Source organism: Larus michahellis, chromosome 17 (genome assembly GCF_964199755.1).
Source record: "Larus michahellis chromosome 17, bLarMic1.1, whole genome shotgun sequence".
Lineage (NCBI taxonomy): Eukaryota > Metazoa > Chordata > Aves > Charadriiformes > Laridae > Larus > Larus michahellis.
In genome coordinates, this window is record NC_133912.1 from 4,504,811 (window position 1) to 4,532,435 (window position 27,625).

The window sequence follows — 27,625 nt, forward strand, 5'->3', positions numbered from 1 at the left end:
GTTTGGTTTAGCATCAAAGGTGGGCAGGTAGTAATGACACCTGACCATTAGGAGCAAGAACACTCTTGAACTTGATTCATCCTCCGGACCTTGCCAGCAGACCAATTTTTAGTCCTTGCCAAAACGCAGACTTGAGTTGATGACCTAGTTTCATCTGACCTTGAAATAAGCAACCTCTGTGACCTTCGAGCAATTGCATGACTCAGGTAGCTGGCTGTCCTGTTGGCTGGCTGCGGAACTAAGGGTACTTTTGTTAACTCTCTGTTCAAGGGCTGCTGGTGGACCTGAATTACTCCCTCTGCCTTCCAGCTTGTCCAATCTCACAGACATTTTTTGATTTCTTATTATTTTATTTATCTTAAAGAACTGGCTGATATCTGGCAGAAACACACTGAGATCTGTACCTGGTATCAACAGTTATGACTTCATTCTTCTCGGAGCACTGGGGTTTTTAATTATAAACAAAGCCAGTGTTTTGTATAGTTTGTACTTTCTTGTAAAAAGTACTGACTCACTGTAATAGGTTACTGCATGCAGTACAGTCAGTTTTTGTGTACTGTCCTCTCTGTTCAGTGTAAACCACCGGATCTTTAGAGGCACCATGGAACAAAGAGTAAGTGCCCAGCAGCAAGAGGGGACAAGGGCAGGTAAGGCTTGCAGATAAGGGTACGTGAGTTGGCAAGGCACAGGCAAAGCAGAGTGACAGAGAAAGTAAGTGTTCCTGTGCGAGGGGTGGGAGTCGGGCAGGGCAAAGAGGTGAAGGAGGAACAGTGAGGGAGAGGGGGAAGGCAAGGCAAGCACGTGGAGTGGAGCAGAGCTGGTGCTGTATTCCAGGGTTCAGTCTGGAGAGAAATTTCTGCATCCCTCTTGCTTTTATCATGTCACAGAAATCTAATTCTGAAGTCTTTATCAAGATTGTGCATCACTTAAGTCCTTTATGGCCAAATGCTTTTAGAATTTGACAGGCACTGACAGAAGAGCTATTCTGTTGCAGGGATTTTATGGTTCTGCTAAATCAAGAACTTGAGATCTTTGGGGTGAAAGTGGAGTGTTTGCACTTGCATGCAGTGTTAAGTATTGTAGCTGATTCAGTTAACATGTGTGACTTTATAATGTAGGTTTGCACCCCCTTTTTTTCCTAAGAGAATTGAGGTACTTCTGTAGAGTTTCACAGAAACTGGGGAAGAGGTGTAAGTGATGCTATTTGTAGATAAATTAAAGAGAGGTTTTGTGGAGAAATTACTTTAATCAGTCACAAGCTGAGACACTGAAGAATTCATGGTCTTTAAATCATGAGACAGAAAGGCTACACTGAGTTCGTAGTCCAGCGTTTGTAAAGCGTCTTGATGGGTACTCTGTGAGGTGAGTAATTAACAGTGATAACATCAGATGACAAGTGGATGCAGCTAGGAAGACAGGGGAACACAGAAACAGTTTCTCTAGCTCCAAGATCTGTACGGCCTGAAACATGTCTCCGAATAGAGGCGTTGGGCTTCACCTTGGGCGATGCAGAGGGGACAGCGCTATCTGCCGGATCTGCAGGGGCAGCGCCGTTGGTTTCCAGCATCGCACAGCACCAGGCCTGTTTTACCTCCTGCCCACAGCACACGCACGTGTGCGCATACACGTTCTTTCTCTCCCCTTCCTGCCCTTGGGATTTCTCCATGTAATGTCTCCTTTCCTGTACAGTATTTGGCCTCTGAGTGGAAACTTAATGATTACTGTAAATTTGGGTTTTTTTCTGGTTGTTTCTGTGTTCAAAGTTAGTAAAACAACTACTAAAATAAGCAAACTGTAGGAGAATACCTAGCCAGGAGAAGACACCTGCTTTAGAGAGTGAAGTGCTAGCAAGGAATTCCCCTTGAAAAATGCTGGTTTTGAAGGAGAAAGTGACATTTTACAGATTCAAAGCTCTGTGTAGCTTCTGCTGTTTTACACAGCACCTTTGAATTTGACCAGGGAGATGTTCCTCACGGTCAGAAGACAAAAGGCCTTTCAATTCGGTCATATTGAAGCTGGAAAACCGTTTCTCCTTTCTCTTATGTGATGTCTAATGTATTACATACATGCTTGTCGTTTCAGATGAAAGATTCTGAGAATTGTGCTACTAGGAGGAGAAAGTTGGACACCCGCAGATGGAAGGTGTAGAACGTAGCCAAAGACAAAAAACATTGCACTTTCACAATGGGAGACCTGATTCTGCAAGAACGTTTATTGACATCTGGGAGGAGATTCAGCTTTGTTTGCCGTTGAAGGATAAAAGCAGCAGCTAGCACTTTAGTCCAGCCAAGGTAAGACAGCAACACTTGCTGAACAAGCTTTTCTTCAGAAAAATGCAATCATTGCATAGTGCTAAAATAATGGAGGCATTGGTGGTTTTAACTAGCAGTAAGAATTCAGAAATTAAATGAGGAAATGTGAATGAATATGTGTGGCAATCTGACACGCTAATGGATTTTCATCCACTGCTAAAGTGAATGAGCTGAGGAGAGGCCTAAAAGCATATCTGTGAAAGTAACACCTGATTAGACTCCAGATTGGTAAAATAGCACTTCAGTTATGGCACACAAAGGCTTGCCTATGTGCATATGCACTACTTGATTTTATTGGCATTGACTCTCAGAAAACAATACCCTAGAAGTACCTGGACCCACACCAGAGCTTAGAATTTCCAGGATGTATACAAGAACACACCTTTAAATATGGCCTGTATTAAAGGTCTGGAAAAATATGTTTATTTAGTTGCTGACCACAAAGTGTTAGCAACGTGCAAGTATGTAGCTCAGTGCCTTTCTCGGACACAGAGGGGAGAATTTTGAACCCAGCCTTCAGAGCGCACCTGCTGGTCAAAGGGATCCAAGTCCCCGGACCCTGCCAGTCCCCTGTGCATGCGCGGGCTTTGGCTTACGCAAGACTGTTCTGCATTTGAGGAAGTATTTCTCTGACAGGGAGCACCGCTATGAAAGGCATTAAAGGCTCAGAAATGGCTCAGGCAGCCTGCTTGCCAGAGCAGTTAGTTGTTGTTCACAGAGAGGAGGACTCTCCAGTACCCAGTCCTTCTCATTAGTCCCAAAAGGGAAGCAATTCCCAGGACCAAGGATAGATAGAGGTATGTTGAACAGCCTGGGTTTTCTCTGGGAGATGAAGACGGCAAAGGGACTGTGCCTTGTGGGTCTTCAGCAAAAGCAGAAAGGGAGACTGGCCCTCATTGAAGGGTCAGAATATTGCCCATCCAGAACAGAGGCCTTGGAAATCAGTTGCCCTCTTCCACAGGCATGAAGGAAGCTAAGCCAAGGGTTTACTACTAGCAGTAGTAAATCAAGAACATGCACAATCGGTATACAGAGGTCTGCAGCGCATGTATGTGACAGAAAACAGCAATTGCTCAGTACGGAGTATAGCTTTCAGCAATCACAGGGGTATGTGCATGGGGAACCCAACTCCGTTACATTGCATGGGGAAATAGATCTGGCAATAAAAAGGATGCAATGCAAATGCAGGCAGGTATTTGTGTAGAGAAAGCATGGAAGATCGCACAGTCACTCGGGGTGCCTGTGTCTTAAGAGCATTAATAGGGACCTGCCTTCTTGAATATTGGGGGGTAAGAAGGGCACGCAACTGGGACTGGGTGCAGCTAAAAACTGCAGACCTCGTTCCCAGCACTGGGAACTGTGCATCAGCTGGAAATGCAGGTCTACAGATGGAAGGGTGTGTGAAGAGTAAAGCTGGAGTTGTCTGTAGTGTAGAGTACACAGTGGGGATCCAAATGTTGGCAGGTACATGGAGAATGCATTTTAAAATTTGAGTGTGAAAAAGAGAAAACTGAATGAGCTTTTGTAACCCTCCAGGCACCCTGTAAAGGCAACTAGAGAAATCTTCCCTTGCTACAGATTTCTGTAGGATGGTTTTTAAAGTGTGTGGGCAGGATGCCTACATCTATTAAATTCAACGTTTAAATTGGTATACATCATTCTGTATGACTTCTCTGCAAACGGTTACTGGGTTCATACTGGCTGGAGGCTGCTCTGTAGGAGCAGCAGTGAGCAAGTGTAAAGGGCGCTCTCTTCCTTCTCGTGCTCTTTCTTCCAGCATTTGTGCATTGGGGATTGCGCCGCGGTTATCTGGTTCTTGTGCAGCTCTGGTGGCCTTGAGGTTGGGATGGTTGTTCATCCCAGTGGTGGGGGTGTGTTGGCTGCTGACAGTCAGGAGGGGCAGTGCGAGGAACAAGTGTTCCTGATATTTAGCTGCACAATAAAGAGGACATTTGCACTGAAGCGGGCTGATGTGATTGCGGATGGCAGAGGAAGCTGCCGAGATGGCTGTGACAGGGAGGCCAGGCGCACAGGTTCTGTGTTCCCCCTCCCATAGCCTGGCTCAAGGACCAGAGGAGTGAGGGATTAATGGGGGCAGGGTGCTGACATCATTTTTAGTTCCTCGTCTTGTTGTGCCTGTGCAAAAGTGCCAGCCTTTTTTCTTTTTTTTCTCTTTTTTTTTTTTTTCCTCCCCCTGTGAAGCATTAACTGGGTGGGTTGCCATAGCAACCCCCGCATGGTAAGTTGGGCTGCTTCTTGCAGCAGTCAAGATTTCTCTCTCAACATTCAGTCCCCTTCACCATTTCCCCTGGAGCACCAAAATGGCCGAGAGCTTCGTGGTGCCGAGAATCCTGCGCCCTACGGGTGCCGCCTGTCCTCCAGCCTGTTCACCGGCAGCATCAGAGCTGTATTAGGGCACGGCGGAGCAGCTGTGCATCCTACCATTGGGTCGGGTTTGAAGAATATGTCCTCTCCATCTCTTTCGCAGCACACCAGGGCTGAAAATTGAAACAGGCTTCCAATGCAGCATCCCATTTATTTGCAAGTTTTCCTGAGGAGGTCTGGGCAGTGTTTGTTGCCTGTTCAGAACAGGCACGTGGAGATGTTGGAGTGGTTCCCAGCTCAGCCCAGATCATAGCAAGAATGGGAGTATCTTATCCTTTCATTCTAAAAACATGCAGTATCCCTGAGTAAGTCCAGAGAGGTTTTTCTGTGTGTTTGTTTTAAAAAAAACAACACAGGTTCTGGCAGTTTAATAACCTGGACTGACTACAAGTATTTGTTTCAAATCACCTTTGGTCTTGTCTGTAGTACGTGAAGCATGCTCTAGGTGAAGAATAAGCTTCTCCAGAGCCGGGGAGGAGAGGGTGTGATCTCCATTTGCTTCCCTGGCCTGTGGCTTTTTTGTGTTATGATCCACCCAAATCCAAGCCCAGTTTCACCAGAGATTTTCTTCGCCTCTGGGCCCGATTTCCCTTCTTTAAACAGCAGCTGGAACACTGGTCTAGCAGTGAAGTGCTTGAGGGTCTGTACATGAACGATTCTGAGGGACAGCTCATTACTTTAGGATGTTTATTTGTCACCGTAATATAAATTGGTTGGCAGGTGAGTTCTGGAGAGCCTCAGGTTAGAGGAGAAAAAGGCTTCTGTTTCTACCCTGGGGGAGCAGCGAGGCACCTGAGGGCCAGGCTGTGCTAAGGCAGGAGTAGAAAGGGTTGAAGGGTTGGTCAGTGACTGCTGACCGAATCAGCGTGGTAGAGCTCCTGCTTCCCCTTAATCCTCTCTGACCCTTTCTCTCCTCCCTGGCAGGATTCTCCATAATAGATGTAATTAGAGCAGCCATAGCACGAACAGTACGGCTCTGCTGATCCCTGTTCTGTGTTTTCTGGCAGTGCACCTGGCTTCCTGAGAACAGATGCGATTTCCACTGTACTTCATGAAACAGGTGGTTGTCAAACGAGATAGCCAGGGACATTGTCCAGTAGTTCCTGTGTCTATAAAAAACCCACCCTCAGCACTCATCTGCCACGCATGGGCTGGATTGTTCCAGAAGAGTTACGAGCAAATCTTGTGGCCTAGCCTGCCCTTCCCTTTGTTCGGTTGTTTTGAATATAGCAATGGGAGAAAAGCAAATGGCTTAATGTAGGAGGCTGCGGCATTCCATCATCTTTGACTGCCATTTTGTCTTCCTGTGGAGAAAAGTCAGATTTTATGATTTGGATATTCATGGTGGATGGCTTCTAAGGGGGGAATTGGAGGTCCATTGCTGGCACCTGCAGGCACTGTTTTGCAAGCTGTTGGTCCCTGTAGTCACCACTGGCTCCTGCAGGTACATTAAATAGGTGGTTTCTTTGAGTTTGCTGTTAGGGAGTGCACAATAACCCAGATAAGCCCAGGAGCAGAGGGGGCAACGAGTGAAACTTGGTGGTCAGCACGTAGGGACTGTCGTGGCTTTCGTCAGTCCTTGCTGTGATACTTCAGGGCTGCAAAGGTGTCAGGGGTCACAGCTGGATGTGAGCTGGAAGAGGGCAGCCTGTCCAGCCAGTGAAACGAGCAGAACAAGGAATTGGGAAGATGCCCTTAGCTAGGAATTAGTTGGAGTTGTCACTGTAGGCTATGAATGGTGACGTGGAGGCACTTGCTCTGTACGTGGCTATTGGCAGATGATGAATGCAGCTTGATGATACACAAGCACGATTAGATGATGTCTAGGACAAAGTGTTGGCTGTCTCAGTTCTGTGCTTGCTTCGCTTGAGCAGCGCAGGGACCAGACTGCATGTGTGCCTGGAGGCCACAGAGCTGTGGTAGTAGCCACTGCCAGCAGGGTTGTGCCCAGCAGGGAGCCCATGCACCTGAATCCGATGCTTTCTGATGGCTCTGAATTTCCCAGTTTGGGTGGGTCTCGCCATCTGCGCTCTGAGTTTTGGCACTGCGAGTTGCTCACGTATTGCTCTCTGATGGGGTTGGGCAGGTTTAATTCAATAGATTGTGCCGTTTATTGATCTGACATCAGAGCAGATGCTTTAAAAAGAGGGAGCGCATTTAACAAGCACTTCATTTTTCCCTCTCTGTCCACTGTGACCTTCAAAGTTGGAGAAGCCCTTCGGGGCACGGTGGCCCCAGTCCAAGAAGAGAAAGCCCAGCCTGCTGTTGGCATTAAACTCCGGGGAATCAGACTGGAACATGAGGAGAGAGGATTTCCCAGTATTTCCAACTGTGACCTTCAGAGCTGGGCAGACGTTAGTATTAAACTTATTAGAGGCAGAGGCCTTTCCGTGACCCCACGTGGACGACTCTCCCCCCGTGCCTTTGTGTTGGAGGCCGCCAGACGATGCCGATATCCCCCCTCCGGCCCCTGTAGCCGAGCGGCAGCGGGAAGGAGGGTGCCCGAGCGCTCCCGGGGGTGCCGAGGAGCCCGCTGGGGAATGCCGAGCCGCCGCGGTGGGGCCGGGGGAGGAGGAGGAGGGAGGGCGGCAGGCTGCCGCGCATGCCTGCGCCGGGCCGGGCCCCCCGCCCGGGCGAGGCTGGGCTCGGCGCAGTCGTCTCCGGCCGCGGTGCGCAGGGAGCTGCGCCCCCGCGCAGCGTTGCGTGCTGCCCCCAGCCCGCACGGAGAACAAAGGGGCGCGGGCGGCGCCGGGGCCGGGCTGAAGCCGCGCCGCTCCCCGCGGCCACCTGCTGCTCCGCGCCCCGGCACCCGGCGGAGCGGAGCTGTCCGGCGCTCGGCCCTGTCCGTGGTGCTGCCGCCGCGCCGGGGGGAGCCCAGCCCAGCGTGGATCCCCTGCCGCCCCCGCAGCCCGCCCACCCGCCGCTGCCTGCTCGCCGGCAGGCGCAGCCCGAAGCATCCTGTTGCGCCAGGGTCCGCAGCCGGGAGGCGAGAAGCAGCGTTTTCTTCCGAAAGAGCCTCTGCCCAGGTTGAGATTCGCTCGTGGCGCCGAACAATGGCTGCACTGCCAAGGCTGGTTTGTGCGTCTTCGGTCGTGTTGTTAGTCTGGGGTAGGTGCTTCTGTTCCGTCTTGTCTTCAGCCAGGTTCTCCACCAAATCTGGTGCTTGCCCCTTGCAGGATGCTTGTTTAAAGAACCGGGTTTCCTAGCAAGGTTCCATTAACACTGTCATGAAGACTCGCCTTCAAAGTGGGTTTTTTTGTTGGAGGAGAAGGAAATTACATTCATGCAGAGTTAGTATGAATGTATTGGAGGTAATATGATCAGATAAAATACATTACGGCTAAGTAGACTTTACAGCACAAAGTGTGTGCTTTAATACGCATGCAAGTTCTTTACTGTTTCCTGTTTGCTGTTGTTTTGAAATTTGCAATGTAATTTAACATTTAGTTGCCTCAGGGAGAATGTGCAAACCATTAAACAGTGCGTGTTAGCGCTAGTTTTCCATGCAGTCTATATAAACTGGAGTAAATCATTTTATTGCGATTACAGTTTTTCTTCTGCAATCAAGAAAAGGTTGGTTAGTTTTACCAATACAGCTATGTTTGATGCGCACATATCCTACGGCTCTGTGTGTGGGTGCATATCGGCGTGTACGTATCTAATTTAACCGGAGTAAAGCACGATCCAGTAGCTTCTTCCTTATTTCTCCCAGAAAGCTGGTGCTACCCGTGGAGCGGGTAGTATGGGAGAATTGGAATCATGCTCTTTCCAGGATCGGTCCCAGTACGAGAGAGTGGGTTAATGGTATCTCAGAGGCTGGGGAGGAGGGAGCAGCCAAGCAAAGTCAGCATCTTCAGTGAGCTCAACTCTAGGCTTTGGAGACAGGTTCGGACAGACAGAACGCAGTATTGTTTAGCCCAGGGGACAAATGTCAGCAAGGATTTAGTCTGAGATGTGGTGCTGAAGCATTCCTTTTCTTATGAAGTATTTAGCTTCGCAGACAATGATTTTTCTCTTGTTGGGGAGAGCAGTATGTTATAGCAGCCAGTGTTAGCACAGATCTGATTGGAAGCGTTTTGAACAGGAACGCATGTAAAATCAATAACTCCTCCTGCTGCCAAATTTACTTGAGTCCAAGCCTCTTGGTTCCCAGTACTGCTTATGAAACCTAGAAACAGGAAGGGTGGCAGATCCTCCCTGTTTGTTTTGAACACATTGCTAGATTAAAGCATCTAGATCTTCTAACTTAGCACAAAGAGTGAGCTGTTCCTCTGCGTTCTCTCGTACCAGACTCTTAATTGCTACTGTAACAGGAGCATGCTCAGCATGCATGGGAGAGGATGAACAGTGCCTCTAAAGTGGCATTAATTACTAGGGGAAAAATTAAAGTTGTGGCAAAGCAGATGCTGGAGAGGTGAATCTGCATGAAGTGATCACCCTCTGTTAATTATGAATTATTTATATCTCAGAGAAGGAAGCTTGGTAAAATTTGACATTTGAGACTTATCTCTTGTCAGAGGGGACTAGTAATGAATCAAACAGTTTTCCATTGGGGATCATGTGATCATAAATGCCGAGATGTGGATAACTGATGTCTCTCTATTTCTGTCTTACACCTCTTCTCTGATGCTCCTTTTCCCTAGCTGGTTTTTGTTCTGCAGTATGTGTGGAAGTTCCATCAGAGACAGAGGCTGTCCAAGGAAAAGACATGAAGCTACTCTGCATCTCCTGCATGAAGAGGGAAGAGGTCACAGCCAGCACGGAGGTGGAATGGTTCTACAGGCCAGAGGGTGGAAAAGATGAACCTGTATGTATGCTTGGTAGCTGAGCCCTTGTTTTTGTAGGTCTTTACTGTGAAACACAGTCCAGCGAACTCGTGTGGGAGAAGCCAAAAGGTATTTATGAGAGTGTAAGTTTGCCCTGCAGCAGGATCCCCAAAGTAGACTATATAAGGAAGGAGAGAGACCCAAATACGAACAAAGGCTTTCTGCTACATGCTTACTCAAAGTCTACAGAAATGCCCAGCAGACTGCTTTCATATCCTGGAGGAGAGAGGAGCTTGGGGTTCAGCTCCAAGCTGCAGACCTTCACAATTTCTGCAGCATTTTCACCCGGAGTTACCACAGCACCAATTTTGGGCAGTAATTAAAGCACCTTTTCGTCACTTAGCTGATGTCCACGCTTGGGCACAGCATGAATTCATGGCAGGAAAAGCTAGAATCTGTTGTTGAGTTCAAAGATTTGGGGTCGTGCATACATGAATGTGAATTTCCATTTCTATTCCTTGAATATTTGAAGTCTAGTATATAAGGAAATCAAGAAGGGAGACAGAAGTATGGAGTGACACCTGGCCAAGTCTCCCTTCTTAGGACACTTTTGAATCCCAAAACTATTCTTTGAAGGTTAAATTGGGCTCTGGTAAATCTGCAGGACAGGATTTACTTCTTTTTGCCTCAGAGAAAGCAAGGATATCCTAACTGTGTGAGCTCTGTGAGCTGTTCTGTGATGCCTGTCAGGAAAAGGTAAAATTCATTTTCAGAGTGAGTCAAAATGGGCATCGTACAGACGAGGGGCAACTGGAATTCAAGAAAGAGTGGTAAAACGGAGAATAATATTAAGGTTCAGTGCAAATGTTTCTTTCTAGCTATTGTATCTGAGTAGGAAGCGTTAACATCAGTGGTTGCATTTGATCACGATTGAGCAGGCCAGGCAAGATGACAAATACTCTCCTACTGTCTAGAGAACTAAGGGGCCATGCTAAGGAATGAGATGGGAATTCACTCTCGGTGACATTTGCCAGTGGCAACCCAAACGATGCTAATGAAAGTGAACTGGGGCGGGCAGTTTAATGATGGGGACTGTGGTCAGCCAGAAACTTGCAAGAGATTAGGCCTGTGAAAACCACCCAAGCTCTGTTCTTCTGATACACGGTTTTCACACTGTCATATTTATCCTGCAACACTTCCATTTCAGATGAATACCCTAGGGCTTTCCAAAAATGACTTTTTGTCTTTGCTGTATTTATTCTGTGGTTCCTTTTTAAGATGATCTTACATCAGTGACCGACAGGCTAAGCACGGAGACTGTGCAGGGTCCTAGATTTTAGTTCCATTGCTGGTCTTTTGTGTCGTTGTCCACACGTGTGTCTGTTGTTCTGTGCCTTAGTTTTTCTAAGTCTGTGATGGAGATAATTCAGTTTTCTGTCTTTTGTAAAGTAGTCTTGAGATTTTGAGATAAAGGATGATAGAATGTCAATAGCTGCTGTTACTAAGGAAGCCATAGCCTAGAACATACATGTGTGTAGCTAGAGAATGATGTTGTTCCATGGATGGGCTGTGGTCTTGCCCGAGGCACGAGTCAGCAATTAATCAGAATGTCCCTTCACATTTCCTCACAGATCTACAAGCACGATAAAACGAACCATGAAGTTCCAAGCCGCTTCAGTGGTCGATTGCAGTGGAATGGGAGTAAAGACATGCAGGATGTATCCATCACTGTGTTAAATGTGACCCTGAACGATTCGGGTGTCTACACCTGTAACATCACCCGGGAGTTTGAGTTCGAGATTCACCGACCTCTCTTCACAAGCTCCAGATCGATCCACCTCACTGTGGTGGAGGAGGGTATGAAGGATTGGCAGAAAGCGTGTTGTGCCTTAACTCGCTGTGGGTGTTGTCATCCAGGGGTAGAGTTTTTCATTGCATTGCAGGAGAGGGGAGGCTGAGCTGCCAGATAATTAATTGTGTCTTGTCTTTGCCAGCAACAAACACTGCACAGGGTTCAGGAGGAAAGACCTGTGTTTTGTTTGCCAGCTGCAGCCTCTGTTTAGGCTCAGGGTGGTTGTTTGTGAATGTGGGAGGGTATAAGCAGCTTGGCAGGCTGGGGCAACAGCTGGGCACAGCTGGGCAGGCACAGGAAGCAGGCAGAGGTTTCCTGTTTCTCCGCTCGGAACCCTGGCATCTCCCCTGGAAGCTCTGGGATGCTGCAGCACAGCCTTTGCCAGGATACCACAACGTCAGCTTCCTTGCTTCCACCCCCTCCCTCCTGGAAAGACTCGTTCTCCATTTTGATATCAGTCTGTTGCTTCCACCTTCTCCCAATCCCTCCTTCCCTTTGCAGTGCGCCTGAGTCTTTGTGTTCCTCTTGGTTTTGCACAGTTCAGTGCTGAAATCCTGGCTTGTTAGAAATCACTGGGAACTCTGTTGCTAACCTTCAGAGAGAGACAAGAGCTTTTAGCTCTCATCTTGTTCTGCTGTGTCTTCCCTTCCCTTCTTCCCCACAAGCATCGCTGTGTTTTGATCTCTTTCAAATCACTGGCGGCACAATACAGTCAAGTAACACTAGCGAGTAGGATGCACAAAGGAAACAGAGTGTAAGGATGAGATAGGCTAACGGTGAGCAATCCGTGTGGATGTGTGGGTGGCAGAGAATACGAGACACACGCCAGCCTGTGCATGTTTGATTCCGCTGGAAACGCCCAGTGGGATCGTTGCTGGCATATCCTTTTGGGAGCCTCACCTCATCCTTCTCTCTTGCCCCCTCACAGTGTAGTGGCATCTGGGTATCTCTGGCAAGGTGGGTTAGGAAGGATGACACAGGGTGGAAATTGTCAGTGGAGCTGTTGTGCTGCGATAGCTGCATGTAAATGATTAGAGGTTATTGCATTTTCTTAACAGCTGGAGAAGACTTCACCTCGGTCATCTCTGAAATTATGATGTATATTCTGCTGGTCTTCCTCACCTTGTGGCTACTGATAGAAATGGTCTATTGCTACAGGAAAGTCTCTAAGGCAGAGGAGGCTGCCCAGGAAAATGCGTAAGTGTGAAATCTCTCCAGATGGGAGCTGTTCTGCCAGTGTTCTTCAGATGCCTCGGTCCAGATCAGACTGCAAGAAGACTGGACTTTGGTATTGCACATTTCTAGCTGGTGTTTGCTATATCTGGAATCTTTGCAATGTTTAGGAGTACCAGAAGAGACAGTGAACTTGTACAATGAGGGACAATGCACCAGGTCGGGAGGCTGGCCACAGTGCGCAGTGTTCCAAAATGGCCTGGTCTGAACTGCACAGAGACGCTCTCCTGGAAGGCCTGCTTTCAGAGATCTGGCTCTCAGATGCAGTTGACACAGCAGAGACGTTCCCATTTTTATACTGGCCCATTCCCATCTTTGTACACACTTGGCTTGGATAAGGGCACTCTTGGTACACGCTAGGAAGGTTGTTTGTGGAGGATTTTACAGTAGGGCAGACTCGGTGTCTGCTCCTGACTATGCCAAGGAGAGTTTCCTACTGTGAGTATCTTCTACAGGTGACATTTGTTACCTTAGAGATACTTACAGGCATTCAGTATCTCTGTAAGGGTGAATGGACCCAGACTGTTTTTAGCACTTTGAGGTTATGCTTTCCTCCTTCCCCCCGACTACAGGACAGACTATCTTGCGATTCCATCAGAAAACAAGGAAAACTGTGCCGTGCCTGTGGAGGAATAGCAGAAAGGAGTCAGCAGAACAAACGGCACCAAGGTAGGTGTTGAGGAAACAGCCAATCACTGCCTCTGTCTGTCTGCCCTTCAGCCACGCTGTGGGTTAGGGGAGCGTGGGGCTGGACAACAGGCGGACAGGAGGCTCCTGGGGTCTGACTGTGCTCCTTCTCTGGAGCTTCCCCAGTGACCTTAGAAGCAATATAGGTATCTTTAGATGGTGGGTGTACTAATACTACTTTAAATCCCTAACCAACACACACGTTCACTTTCAGGCCATGGTGTAATTATTCTTCCTTTGCCCATTCCTGTGGAGTTGGGAGTAGCCACTGTCCCCTGCAGATGGGGAGCTGTGCTTAGGATGAATATAAGGGCACTATCTCCAAAGGAAGCGTCTGTTAGGAAGGACTTTGTGTGCAAAAGACCAAAATCTAGATCTTTTAAAGCCTTGTTCACATCCTGTCAGTTACCATGCTAACTGTATCACGATCCTCACTTCAGTAAGGTCGAATGACTGGCGCTCCAAGAGGAATTCTCTCCCTTGCAGGGGCTCTGAAGATGGAAGGACTGCATCATGCCGGCCAGGTTTGAGGGGGAGCTCTGCACCGTCGGGAGGAAATACGGGGAAGTGTAAATTCTCTTCCATTTGCCTTGGACTCTGTACAGCCTTGACTCTGGCCTCATGACTCCATTGCGAGCTGCCAGCCCATTTGCTAAAGGACTCTTCTTTTGAAGCATGCTGAGCAAAGGGCACAGGGGTGTGGGCAGCACGGCTCCTTCCCAAGTTTCAGTCCCATCATCACGTTAATGGCTTTGTAAATGTTAAGTGTCATTTCTTAGCTGCTGTCACCACCACCTTTATTTGCTAAATATGTTAGTTCTCCATTGCAGAGGTAAAGGGTATGTATGTCACGTTACTCTGACCTGCAGGACTGGGAATGAGCTCATCTTAGGGTGATGTTTTACCTAAGTTACAGCCCAAGCAGTCTTATTGGTGTTAAAACAGGAAGACTTTAATTAACTAGTTGTTGCTCTGGACTTTGGGCTGCCCGTGCACAGGCAGAGTGGGGTGAGGACTGTAATGTGTTAGAATTGTTGAAAATGTGTAGTAGGAGGGATGAGTCCCTGTGCCATGTTCACACTTGCTTCTGAAGGAGGGAACCGACATCATAGATCCTGAAGTAATCCTCCTTTGGGAGGCAGTACGGGAGGCAGTATGATGTAAGTATAAGAATCCCCTGTATCCCCCCTTTCATCTAGCAAGTGTCAGAATTCTTAGTTCCGTCCATTTGCCTTGTGTAGCAGGTTTACTCCTCAAGCACGCAGAGACAGTGATAGGAATAACCTGCGGAGCTGCGTTCTGCAACAACAGGCAAGCCGGTAGGCCAAGGTATGCAGTTCACCTGTTTCTGGGGAAACCCCCGAAAAAAGAACAGCCTGATGCAAGCCAGGCGAGTAAACAGGATGTACAGCCCTCACAGGAAAAGGATGGACAGCTTTGTAAAATGGTAGGACTTTTTGTAACTGCGCTATCAGTCTTCTCATACTATAGTGTAGCACCACCTAGGGGAATAGACAGAAAACACTTATTTTTTCCTAGTTAATCGTAATTCTTTCTTTTGATAGTGAATCACTGGTTTGCATAGTGAGCATTCATCATAAATGATCCACTGCTGCACAAGAATCACACTGTAAATTCAATGTTTCCTAGGCCAACTTACCTTTTCAATCGTAGTGGATTAAGCAGAGTCAAATTTGTTGTGTGTCCTCAAATGTAGATCAGTTGAGCTCAACTGGGATTATCGAGGCAAAAAAAAGGCAGAAACATTGGCTGGGGTGGAATTGTACCTTAAGACAAAATGGGGGAAGGTTCGTTTTTTTCTTATAGCAGATGTTGTTACATCCCTGCTGCAATGGAGCCTATACTGCTTGCAAGAGTTGACAAATTTTGCTACACTGACTGCTTCTGAATAGTTAGAGTGCTTGTGAATCAAGGCATGCTTCCTTCCCACCTGTGGAACTCCCTCTGCTTTGTTCTGCTGCTTTTTATGTGTTGCTACAATCACAGAAATTACTCCCATTTGTAAGTCAGATCCAGGCCAGATTTCTAACTGGCAGTTGTTCAAAATTCATTTTTTAGAGTGGGTGTCAACTTTAGTAAACTACTACAATGCAGCCTTCACAGTGGGATTGCTCTCAAGTCCAGAGCCGAGCCTGGCAACCTGAGTACATTTTCCAGATGAAGCACACTTGTAGTCTGGGCACCGGTTCCTTAAAACCCAACATCCAAAAGGGGAAAAACCAGCTCCTCTTCTGTTCCAGCTGTACATCTTCATTTTCCCTAAGCCAATCTGCCTGGCCTCAGGGCAATTTGGGGCATAATCCTAACTCTAAACCCACAGCAACAGAGGAGGGACTAGACTGTAACTCCAGAGTTGCCGTCACGGGCCGCGGCATTCGTGCCTACCATGATTTTTAGGTAAGGGTGCGTAACCTCTCTCCCACTTCAGCTCTGCTCCTGAGTTCCCATGGGGCACTGATAACCCTCTGGTGTCATAATGTTAAGTCAAAAAAGGAGTAAACTGAGAACTTCTTGAGAGCTACCTCAGGTGGTAAAGAAGGGCCGTGCTCTAGTCCTGCACCTTTTGGTATCTTACACGCATCTTCCCAACCAAGATGCTTTTTTTTGGACATACCTTTCACTTTTCCAGATCCTGCAGACAGATATGACTATTGCCCTGTGTTGTTCTAGGCAGGAGAAAACAGTGTCTAAATTTTGCTCAAGATTCTCATACACAAAAAAAAAAAGCAGGGGGGAAGAGGGGAGGATTTTTCAAGGGTGGTGTTAAAAAAGCAGGCTGTGTCCTGGAAGAGACGGTTCTGGTTGGTCTCAAAAGGCTCTCTCTGTATTTGGAAATGACAGGAGACTTTAGAACAGGCAGGGTAATAAAAAGAACAAAGCATTCACGAGTCACGCTGTTTGATAGATTTTTTTTAATTTATACCGTACTTCCATTGTACTAGCTACTTTACATTAAGTTTTGGCTGCATAGCCTTTACAATTCCTAGGTTCTAGCAGGTAAGTTTCATTATCATTTTATCGCATTTTGCGCACAGCGCAAAGTTTATGACAGTTAGACAACTCCTAAAACAAAACCAGGGTTCCTCCCCCACCCCACCCTGGAGTTCACATGAGCACTACAGGCGCATCAGCCTTGGCCAACAGCCCCCCGCTGCCCGCGCTCTGGTGGTGACATCCAGAGGGGAGGCACGCCTACGGGTGATTGTACGACCCACTCCCATTCCTTGCTGGCGCGAGGCGACCCTCGGTAATTTGCAGTTACACGCAGCAATTGGGGTTGCAGGATCCAGGGCCTCGGGTGGGGAGGACACACTCCAGGTTTTTAGCAGCTTTATCCAGGCCTGGAGCGTGTGACGGGAGATGATCTGCCACGAGAATGGGAACGTCCCAGAGGTGCCACAGCCACGCGATGCCAGTCCTGGGCAGTTGTAACGCTGCAACAATGGTTCTGCTGCTCCTCCCTCCCCCCGACCTCGTCGGGCCACGAGCCAGGTTAGTGCTTCCATGTCTGTTAAGTGCTATTACAAGGGAGGGGGACTTGGGAAGATGGGGAACGATGCGCGTGTGGCACAGGCTCCACTTCTTTGCTAGATAAAGTCACCATTTCGTAACAGTCGCTCTCCCAAATTCTAATGCCGCTGGGGCAGATTGGGCCAAAACTGAGACGACCAAATGGCTCTGGAACCTGAGCTGCACATTGGTTTTATTTCCTAACTATTCTCGGAGTTCAGGTTGGGGAAAGTGGCCATTTAACGTTAGCAATGAAAATTGGCCTAAATGAGTGAGGTAACAGAAGCGGCCAGAGGAGGTACCTCCCTGAGCCATGTGCAAATATAATTCCTTCAGCAGAAGGAAGTCCTTTTCCCTACTAAAAAAAAAATAAAACACATTCACTTAAAGAGCATACAGACTGCGGCAAGGAAAGGCAAGCAGGGACAGCACCAGGTCAGGCCGTCTATGACATGGGGAATGATTGTCCAGCAGCAGAAGTGTGAGGGGAGAGGGAGAGGCCATAGCAAGCACTGCAGAACGTCTGTGGGAGAGGAGGGCATGGCACGCCACGCATCCATGCTAAGAGATAAGCCCATGCTGTCTGGCTAGATCGGGAAATAATCTCAATCGTCAGTCGATCAAGATAGCTTATTTGGCCTGTGTGCACATCTAGAAAAAGAAAGGTATTATGGCACAGAGAGACTCGCGCTGTAGAGCCGGCAAAGCACAGAGAGATCAGAGCATGCCAGGCAGGGGAATGGGCTAGAAAGTCAGCACAGTTGTGTTTTGGAAACTCCACTGACACACATGTTGTGTGAGCCACTTACCTCAGGTGCTTTGGTTTAAGAGTCTCTGTTTCGAGTATTAAGCAAGCCCCTGCCGGGTATTTTAACTAGAGCTGAGAGTGTCTGAGACTGAGAAAAGACTAAACCAGAGTCCACATGAAACACAGCAATGGCAGCAAGCCTGGCTGAGATCCCGTCGGGAGGATCTCTTTGGAGCTCAGCGCCGAAAGCCCAGGTCTGCCAAGAGCCGTGCAGCAGCTGCCTTGACAAACGTGACAGAATTGCTTCCCCCAAGCCAGGCACTGTTGCTTTAAAGTGTTTATTACTGACTGTGCTTTTCCGCATACTGTCCCACCTCTGAATTAGGAAGCAGACAGCGTCTGTCCTGGTTGTGAAAAGCAGACACTGACTGATAGAGCGCTACCTGGTTAAAAAGGCTAGTGCAGTACCCATCACGGAAAAGCTGCAAGGACGTTCTGTGGAGAAGTTCTCTTGGGAGGAAAGTTCTCGCTGCTTGTATTAAGGTAGGAAAAAAGCATGTGTGTAGGCTACATGATTTAGTGGTGAGGAGACAAGTGGGCTAAAAAGTCTGTCCCCATCTACACTTAGGTGAGTTTCTGCAACTAAAGGGGTCTGTCCGGTAAGAACACAGACCAAGCACGCCAGGCCTTCCAAGAGGGGATACGGCAATGCAGGCAGCAGCATTTCAGGGGTGGTTTTCTGCCAGGGCTTTAAATCCAGCAAAGCATTGTGCTTTGAAACCTTGCCTCTTTCAATACAGTGTCACATTTATAATAAAGGAATGCTGCATATCTCTTAGGTTTTCCTTTATTACAGGTAAAGCAGCCGGGGGGGTCAGGTGGTCAAAGGGCAGAGTGCTGCCCCAGACGGGCAGTCTGAGCTGTGTGTAAATGCGTACTCTGTGGCAGCAACATCGTGGATATGTTAGGTGAGATCAAGGTTGTGTGACTCTTTTTATCCTCTCCCAACAGAATTAAGGGAGCTAGAAAGGATTTATGCAGAAGTTAGTATCAGTTAATATCAATTAATATTGAAGTTTTCTGAAGCGTGCCTTGATTATCAGTTAATTTTTAAGCACCCAAAAAGCATGGTTATCCAGTTATTTCATAGCTAACACCTGCTCTTACCATTGCAGGTAGCTTTCTCTCTTTGAGGCGGAATGTGCAGAGCCAGCAATGCCCCTGTCTTGGGCACATGCTTCTGCAGCCTATCGCCTGAGTAACCTCTGTCTTTTGGTCCTTCGTAGACTTTATGCACAGGTGCTGCACTAGATACATTTGGTATCTATTTTATGAATGCATGATTGCGTAGCAGTTATCCAGGTCTCAAATTCACTTTGAGCTTGTCCCAGATGCATAACCCAAGCACCTCTTTCAAGGTAAGCATTAGAAGGCATGTATTTATCAGGCGTGTATTTATGGGAAGCGAGACTGTATCAAGGTAGGATTAGTGACTGTGTTCTTCTCCCATATGAACAGGTCAGATACACAGACAGGCAAATCAGAACCACCTGTCCCTTCTCCCTTCTCCCAATAGTAGCATCTTACTTGGCAAGAATTAGGCTACAGCTGTTGGCATTAGTTTGCACGTTTGGCTGGAGAAATGCTTTTTTAAAAATCTCTCTTTTGTAGTTGTTCAGATTCTGCAAATCAAAACCCAGCTGTACTCACCTGGCAGATTAGCAGCGGCAGAAGGGGCAGAGAGAGGACTTGGCCGGGAAATGCGTCTGTGAGGTGCTATAAAAAAACCCTACCCTTGGCGTGGGATTTCTGGCACAGGTAAGCAAGGCAAGCGAGTAACGAAGCGAAACCCCGACAATGGAAGCCAAGCTACTACTTGGCTGGGCCTGCTCGGGGAAGGTGGAAGCACCACCCCCGTAACGTTACTGGGGCTGCTCAGCCTTGCTCCTGGAAAGTGTTACTGACTTCTCCAGGAAGGTAATCATAAACTGGCAGGGCCAAAACTGTCTGTGGCTGCAAACAGAATTTGTTGACTGGGACTCAGCTGTAGTAGGAGGTGATTCCTATCATAGCTCTCTAGAGGAAGGTGAAAACACGCTGAGGCTTTGTTTAAGCCCTTAGTGCCGTTGTGGGTTTTGCCTTAAGACCTTGTTTTTTTCTCTTTTATTACTACTGTGATAAATTAAGAGGCAATAGAAAATGGTAAATCCTATCCAACTCCAAGCCAGACTTGCTGCCAAGTGGCGAAAAGAAAGTAAATAACTAGGAATCAGAGAAGAAGAAACCTAAGGACTCAGAGGGAATCTTTCCTCGGTCTGAGGGTCGCTGCATGTACGAGGTTCTGTTTGGCGACCACCACCCTTACGCTCTTCATTGAAGGATTTCATGTAGCTGTGTGTCAGGATGTGTGTCAAACGTGTTAAACCTGGGTTAAAGCAGTGGGTGAGCAGAATAAATGTTAGTGCTTGAGATTGTTATAGCGGTCTCTGTGTGGCCTCACATTAATTTAACAGAGCTTGTGCAATTCTGTCTCTAGGGCCAAGCCTGAGGAAGCCGCATCAGTGGGAACATCCAGAACCGAACATGATGGCAATCTGGAAGAACGCTGCAGAGGGAGAAGGATGCACGGATGAGCAAATGGATTTCTTGCCTCGATACCTAGCAAGAGAATGTGAAACTGGTAAGAAAGCAACTCTGATCACTAGCATTTATTTTCAGCCCTCTCGGGCAGGTGGGTTTCTCTGCCTCTCGATGGGTTACGTCCGTCTGTACAAAACCCACCCAGACAGGTGGCAGAGACCCCACATTCCAGGTTTCTCTTTCAAGACGTGGCCTTTTTCTGTTGTGGCATGGGCAGGGGGGGAAAGCACAGGGCTTCCTCTCTGTCTTCTTTCTTGGTGCTTGGCTTAAATTCTAGAAAAGGGGAAGATGGGCAGCAGGGGATTTTTCTCTGCTTAGTAACTGTGGGAGCGTCTAATGAAGAAATAGGTCTCTTGGCCAGTGTGGCAAGTCAGGGAGTCGGGGCCCTCTTGTCACGACATAAGCCACAAAATGGCCCTCCCAGGCACTAGCACCTCATTTTCATTGTACAGTAGCCATTTCAGCAGCCTCCCTGGAAAAAAGTCAGGGAGCAGTACAGTAGTCAGCAGCATTAAATTAAATATATAGTCATAAATACACATTACTCTGTAGTTGCCGAGGCATGTTTTTCCCAATTGTACCTTGCTTTCACACTCAAAATGTCTTTTTGATAGCCCATCTTCATCCACACTCCTTCAAATGTGAGTCGTCTTCTGCAGGACACGTTGTGTTTAGCACTTGGTCACAAAAATTGCAGGCAGGTTAGGAGAAATTAGCGCATTACTTCCACATACATTACCTTTCCCTAATGGGAATGCACGAGGCGGAGCTTGTGAAGGTTTTCCTTAGACCCCACTTTGTCACCCAGCTGTGCGGATGAGAGTTGCTGGTACAGAGATATGGAAACCAGTTAGTCATCTTTGTGTCTCTTTCAGCGCCTGTTGGAGCCACAGACAATGGACGAGCTAGAACTGCACCGCTTGCACAAGGGGAATATGCAGCTGACTCCCTACCGCTATTCAGAAGATGGAAAAATCCTGGCGTTGAACAAGGTGGAGATTGAGGGCCTCACATGTCACCTAATCTGCCTGGCTAGGTAAGATGAGACAGCATTTATTAAACATTCAAACAAGCACCCTGCATCCCAACCAGTCACAGTGGCGTTTGGTACACTCACAGCGCAGCCTCGCTGCCCCTCTTCCTCATCTGGCTGCTAATGGGAGTCTGGAATAATCCCCTAGAACAAGTAAAAATTCATATTGGCTTTTGAACGCAGCTCTGCCACCTGACTTGCTTAAAGAGCAAATGCTTCGTTGTCCAGCTTATGAGAGAGACCAGTCAGACGCCTCACACAGTGGACACCCCTCTCCAGATCTATGCTGCCACCCACTGATGGTCCCTTTTGTCTTGTCTTTGTTGGTCCCCGTGACCCTTCCTAACCTCTCCTGCGCCTTGGGAGGCCTTGCTGCTCTATAGATGCAGTCAAGTAAATATCCACAGTGATGGTTGTTGCTATATAGATGTAGTCATGTAAATATCCCAGGGAAGGAAAAGAAGTTGTTCTTTTTCTCCCTAATGTTTTCCTGCAGAGTTTGTAAGACAAGGTAAGGGCTAGGTGGTACAAGCAAAATGGTCTTGCGGACCAGGAGGAAATTTGCTGAGCAGGGTAGCGGGAGCGGTTGCAAATAAATACTAATTTTGGTTTTCTTTTTAAGTGGGGGTACCCCCCCTGTCGTGGGAAGTCGCACAGGCAGTAGCCCTTTCAGCACCAATGTAGATCTTCAGCACAAGGATGGCTTAATGGCAGGGGCCCAAGCACATAGAAAGCAGAGTACTACAGAAAATGTAAAGGGGACACTGTCAAAAGGAATGGAAGTGTAATTTCTGTGGTGTGGCTCTCCTCCATCCAAGCACCTTGTAGGCAGATACTCCCCTCCCCATCATCTCCTTGGCTGTTAGTGCAGTATCAATAACAGGAGGCAGCAATCTAGTGTTTGGAGAAAGCATTTCAGCTCATTTACATTCTGTGCCTTGCTCTCTGAACCAGGCTGGCTGGCGTGACGGCAAATTGTATTTCTGCTCCAAGAAGTATAGAAGGTGACTGCCGGTGAGATCTGCTCTCTACAGACCTACAGCAATGCTTCCCGAGGCCTCCCCTCCAAATGCGGAGTAGTTTTGTAAGGGATTGACAACTACTGCCAAAACCTCTATGCCCTGAAGCCAGCAAGGTAAGAAAGTTGACAGTGTCCCCTTTGTATGTTTAAATAAATACAGTCAATCAGGGACCTTCATGCGCAGGAAGGGATGGGGGGCACTCACTCTGATGCTTCCCTTTGAAACAACAAAAACAAAACAGACAGACAGACAAACAGCCAGGAATATTACAGAGGAGTGGCGCACGGGCCCAGGGGAGCGCACTCAGGCACGCCCCTAAGTGCACCTCAGTGCCGGGAGAGCACAGCCCTCCCACACACACCCCCCCCCACACTACCACCAAGACGCTCCATTTCAGCCAGTGTTGGAGGTCAGTCCTTCCTCTCAATACGTAGGCTTATTTTTTTTCTCTTAAAATCTGTATATAATATATATTTATATTCTGTATATATATATATTTTTTATATATATATTTATATATCCTATTTACACATATTGCACACCGTCCTCTGGCCTCCTGCATTCCTGCCTGTTAGTGGAAACGTTTCCGTTTCTCCTCTGGATCTGACCCGAAGTCCCGGGACCCGATGCCATTCTGAAGATTTATTAGTGAATCCTTCATCTGCAAGACAAGAAATTTCTCCACTGTGATCCACCCTAGCAGCAAGAGCGCGTCGACATTTCCTTCCCCATCAGTGCCTCCTTCTTCCACGTAAGTATCGATACCATAATTGTCTGGGTTTTGGGAACAGCATGTCAGGGCTGGGATGTACAAATGGGGACCGAGAAGACAGGAGCCTGCGAGAGACTGTTCTCCAAGATACAACAGAGAAGGGGTAGGCAGAACGAGGTAAGGCGCGAGCAGCTCTCTCCATAGGAGACAGCGGCTTTTATTTATGAACTCTGTTGTAAGCAGCCGGGTGTACAACCGGCTCGTTAGGCAGCAGATACCAAAATCCCTGGCTTTGTGTTATTAAGGGCCCATGCACAGCGCACCGCTTTCATCCAGGCAAGCTATGTACAAATCCAGGGTTGAGGTAAAAAAAGCTTGCTTTCCAAACTGGGATACCAGACACTAGTTATAAAATGTGCTAATATAAGAGTTTTGGCCCTGTAGAACTCTCTCCTTGACGTGCATGGACCTCGGGAGGTGACAGAGAAGCTGCGGTGTCCTGCAAAGAGCCCTTGGGACCTGCTGCCCACCACTACGTCAGAAGATGGATCTAATGGGAGATGGTAGCGGAGGGGACACACCTGATGGACTACAGTGGAACCAGGTAAGGCTGAAGGATTGTGAGCGGGTGGCTGGGAGGACACAGTGACCCTCTAGTCACGGTGCTAACTGGCCGCACGGTCTCACCTGGTCTAGAAGCATCACTGAGGATTTGATGATCTCACGCCATTTTTGTAGCTCTGAGTCATGATACTTCTGCTGAGATTCTAGTAACTGGGCCCATTCTGTCTGAGACTGGGGTAACCTGTCAGGCAGAATATGAGCGAGAGTGAATCTAGGGAAACTGAAGTCAAGGGGGGGGAGCGTGTAGATTGGATCAGTTTCTGTCTAATCTTCCATCCTAAAGGGGCAGGTTTTCCTGTGAAAAAATGCATTTAAATGTGCTTAGTATTTTCCTAAATTGGATACCAATGTTACTCTGTCTTACCCACGGTAAGTAATTAATCAATTAATTAATAGCAAATATGTGCCTTTTGCAGAAGCTGTTGTAGCGTTGGTGGAACCGAAGGCCTGTTTGCCAGAGGGGACGGTCAGGACAGCAGGCGGCGTGCTCTCATTGCTTGGGAGATGAGTCTACCGACAGATGGCACCGAGGCCACTGACGGGGAGTAATGCACTGCAGTGCAATGGTGTGGGACGAGTAGCCCTGTATAGTTTGTGTGTTTTGTTTTTTCTAGACATGCTGTGTCAGTCTTTATTTAATACAAGGCTTTTTTTTCTTTATTACGAGCAACAGCAGCACAGGCATTCTTTTAAATGGCAGGTAAGTGTAGGTATCAAGACCCTCCCTTCAGGCCTAATTAATCCTGAAGAACAAGGCTGGAGGCTGCTGAGTGGAGCAGAATCAGGGCAGATGCAAGCCCTCAAGGCACTGATGGGAGGACGAGCAGGACTGGCTGCCCAGAGCTGCCACTCAGGGCCTCGGGCAGCTGCCAGTGGTGAGCCTGGTGAGGAGGTGGAACCTAGCCAGCCAAGGCCAGGATAAATCTCAGACGAGGAGAGCGACGCGAGGAGCGTAGGCAGTTAGCACGGCAGTTGGCGATGGCAGGAAGGCGCGGCAAGCGGCACCCCACTCTGCCTGTTTCTCCTGAGAGGTATGGCTCTTTACTTTTGTATGCCCCCCAGTTAAGATAGAGCTAAGTCATGCTGCTTTCTAACAAAGCTAGAAGTCTTTCCTACTTTGTTTTCTGCTTACCTTTTTGGGCTCTGCTTATTTCTATCATAGCTAAAAAGTCTTTCTTGATTACTTCTTGGGCTTTGTTACTTTCTAACACAGCTGAAAGTCTTCCCTACTTTGTCTTCTGCTTACCTCTTTGGGCTCTGCTGCTTTCTAACAAAGCTAGAAGTCCTTCCTACTTTGTTGTCTGCTTACCTCTTCGGGCTCCGCTGGTTTACTAACAAAGCTAAAAGTCTCTCCTACTTCTTTTTGTTTTCTGCTTACCTTTTTGGGCTCTGCTTACTTCTATCATAGCTAAAAAGTCTTTCCTGCTTACTTCTTGGGCTTTGTTACTTTCTAACACAGCTGAAAATCTTTCCTACTTTATCTTCTGCTTACCTTTTTGAGCTCTGTTGCTTTCTAACAAAGCTAGAAGTCTTTCTTACTTTTCTGCTTACCTCTTTGGACTTTGCTGGTTTCTATCAAAGCTGAATCTCTCCAGGCTACAGTAGAGGTTTTTCAAGCCTCCTTTATGGAATTCCTTGTGTTAGTAAGAGAGCTCATCTGCAGCTACAACTTGCTTCTTGGGTAAGTTCCTCCTCTCTCCCTGGCAATGTAATCTAATAGTCTAACTCGTTCCCCTCTTACCTTAGCCAACGGGCAGAGTGGGGTGCCGCTTGCCACGCCTTCCTGCCATCGCCAACTGCCGTGCTAACTGCCAACGCTCCTCGCGTCTGAGATTTATCCTGGCCTTGGCTGGCTAGGTTCCACCTCCTCACCAGGCTCACCACTGGCAGCTGCCCGAGGCCCTGAGTGGCAGCTCTGGGCAGCCAGTCCTGCTCGTCCTCCCATCAGTGCCTTGAGGGCTTGCATCTGCCCTGCTCAGCTGGCTCCAGACCTGGAGATAAAATGAATAAATGTTAATAGTAAAAACATGGACCCACTCCTCATGGTCAATAAACACTCTACTACTAATAAAGTCTCCTTTCCTTGTCTGAGAAAGAAATGTTAATTAAGCATGACAATAAAAAGCCAACCCAAGTAAAAACATGGACCCAACTCTTCATGGTCAATAATCCTAGTCTCTACTAAGTAACACTCTACTACTAATAAAGTAGTAATAAAAAAACTTTCCTTGTCTAAGTGGAGAGGCTACATACTTAGGATTGGTACACTTAGTTTCGGGGACTGCTGACTTGCCCCTGCCCTCAGAGAACTTAAGTCTCAGTACAACTAGATGTTGTTACTGAGGAAAAAAATGTCTACGGAGCCTCAGACGGAACATTCCTGAGCATGCCTGCCCTTTGACTCAGCGGAGGGGTTCAGTCTACTTCCGCCGCACTTGTGGTTGTAACCTAACAAAGTTACTTGTGCAGGGGGAGGGCATACAGAGCTACCTACGTAATTAATGCCAGCACACGCACATTACAAGGAGCATAGAAATAGCATGTTATATCCTGTACTTAAATACTATATTGTAGTGGTCTAAATAAATACCAAGAGTCCCAGAGAAAGAGGGCAAAATCACTTTCTGTATCTGCTCCTGGGAAAGTAGCACGGCTATTACGGGGAAATTATTATTAATTCCCTTCCCTAATAAGGAGAAATGAGAAAGCCCATAAAATGAGACAAATCATGCAAAAAATGTCATCCTGACAGTAGCACATGGCTATGGATGCTTCTAGTCAAATGCAACATAGCAAGGGAACAACTGTGACCACACAAAAGTACAGCCAGAGAGGGGACAAAAACACCTTAGCAAAGTGGACTCGGGGTGCTCTCAACGTCTGAAAATAGAGGAGAGACTATTCCAGCAGGATACCTGGCACTTACGTACGTTAAAAAAAAGCATTCACCTAAAAATTCCAGAAGGAATTCAAAACAAAATTGCTGCCTATCATTACAGCCAACCACCTATGGGATGTCAGGTCACCGCTTTAAATGCCGTCTACAGAAGGGTGCTCTGGAGCACATCCTGGCAGGTCTGCCTTTGATCCTAGACAAGATGGCGGAATCTATATCATAATAAAGACTGACCACAACAATAAATTCCAGTTGGAGGCTTTCAGCATGCTTTCTGCAAAAGGACATGCTACCATACAGCCTAGAGCTCTGTGCGTTTAGCACACACCAAGTGCACACTACACTGAAATAGGATGGCCAAAAAGCCTTGGACAAGGTTCCACGCTACCAATTATTAAAGAAACTAAGTCAATCTGCAATCACACTTGACTGCTCACCATCTAGCACCGCCAGGGAACGCCTAGGTCATTACGGAGCGCCCTGTGCCCTCCTCATTCACTCTCTTCCTCCCACACTCTTAACAGCTTGCTGATACCTGCACCGACACTTTTCCAGACACGCACCTAACAATTGCCTGTGTGGCACAGGCCCAAATTCTCCTCTGAGTACAAAGGGTTCTTTCTAAGACACTGCTTTTCCTACAGAGGGAAGTTTAGCCATCAAAGGAGAGGGAATGACAACCTTGGCCCAAGAATGCAAAACATTTACTTGTAGAGCATCCTCCGTTACACAGGATGCTGGGAAGATGCAGAGGTTGCCTTAACTCGCTGTCTTCTGCTGCAGCTGTTCAGCAGTTTCAGATCTGGAAACACTGATGGCCCCGCAGCTTCAGCTAACTACCCGCTTCATCTAATTTACACAAAGAGGAAGCAATCTACAGGAGAGCCCGGAGCTTGGGTGTTCTGGGAAAGCCTCTAACATCCGTAGGAACCATGCAAAAAGAAACAAAGACAAAGCAAATGCGACAGTACCTTTCCTGTAGCCGCAAACCCTGCCATGCCGTGAGCGTCTGCGTGGTATATTCCAACATCCAGAGTTTGTAGAACAGCATCATATTGAGAATGACCAGCAGCACCAGACTGGAAATAAAGAAAACAGACAGTTTACTAGGAGCACTTCAAAGCCCACAGCCGGCCAGTCACACCTGGGAAAATGCCCAGGGCTTTAAGAAGGTGTCTGGGGCC

The 27,625-nt window shown here is 47.6% G+C and overlaps 2 protein-coding genes across 14 annotated transcripts in view; one reads left to right on the forward strand and one right to left on the reverse strand.

The window, feature by feature from the left end:
• The first annotated feature begins 7,222 nt into the window (after window positions 1-7,222).
• SCN3B (sodium voltage-gated channel beta subunit 3) lies at window positions 7,223-16,144 on the forward strand. Of its 2 annotated transcripts, XR_012584106.1 has the most exons (7): window positions 7,223-7,805; window positions 9,341-9,504; window positions 11,095-11,320; window positions 12,374-12,512; window positions 13,121-13,217; window positions 13,722-14,395; window positions 14,477-16,144. XR_012584106.1 is itself a non-coding variant. In XM_074561387.1 (6 exons), the coding sequence occupies exons 1-5, from the start codon at window positions 7,238-7,240 to the stop codon at window positions 13,182-13,184; spliced, it is 1,161 nt and encodes a 386-aa protein (XP_074417488.1). In that variant the 5' UTR covers window positions 7,223-7,237; the 3' UTR covers window positions 13,185-13,217; window positions 13,722-16,144. The 2 variants fall into 2 exon arrangements, 1 of the variants encoding a protein (XP_074417488.1); XM_074561387.1 differs by having other exon boundaries at window positions 13,722-16,144.
• A 6-nt stretch (window positions 16,145-16,150) lies between these two features.
• Window positions 16,151-27,625, reverse strand: part of GRAMD1B (GRAM domain containing 1B) — a 138,253-nt gene continuing 126,778 nt past the window's right edge. For 11 of the 12 annotated variants that reach the window (XM_074561375.1, XM_074561373.1, XM_074561385.1 and 8 more), the window contains 3 exons: window positions 27,413-27,520; window positions 23,609-23,726; window positions 16,151-22,870 (listed from right to left, as the gene is read on the reverse strand). In XM_074561375.1, coding sequence (XP_074417476.1) covers window positions 22,781-22,870; window positions 23,609-23,726; window positions 27,413-27,520 — 316 coding nt within the window. In that variant the 3' untranslated portion in view covers window positions 16,151-22,780. The remainder of the gene's footprint in view (window positions 22,871-23,608; window positions 23,727-27,412; window positions 27,521-27,625) is intronic. The other variant, XM_074561374.1, reaches the window with a different exon arrangement.

What these genes read in the sequence shown, in the direction of transcription:
- SCN3B (XM_074561387.1), top strand. Translation starts at nt 7,238, where the DNA reads ATGCCGAGCCGCCGCGGTGGGGCCGGGGGAGGAGGAGGAGGGAGGGCG. An exon ending in AGGGTGGAAAAGATGAACCT is followed by an intron (nt 9,505 to 11,094) that starts GTATGTATGCTT and finishes ATTTCCTCACAG; the next exon opens with ATCTACAAGCACGATAAAAC. An exon ending in GAGGCTGCCCAGGAAAATGC is followed by an intron (nt 12,513 to 13,120) that starts GTAAGTGTGAAA and finishes CCCCGACTACAG; the next exon opens with GACAGACTATCTTGCGATTC.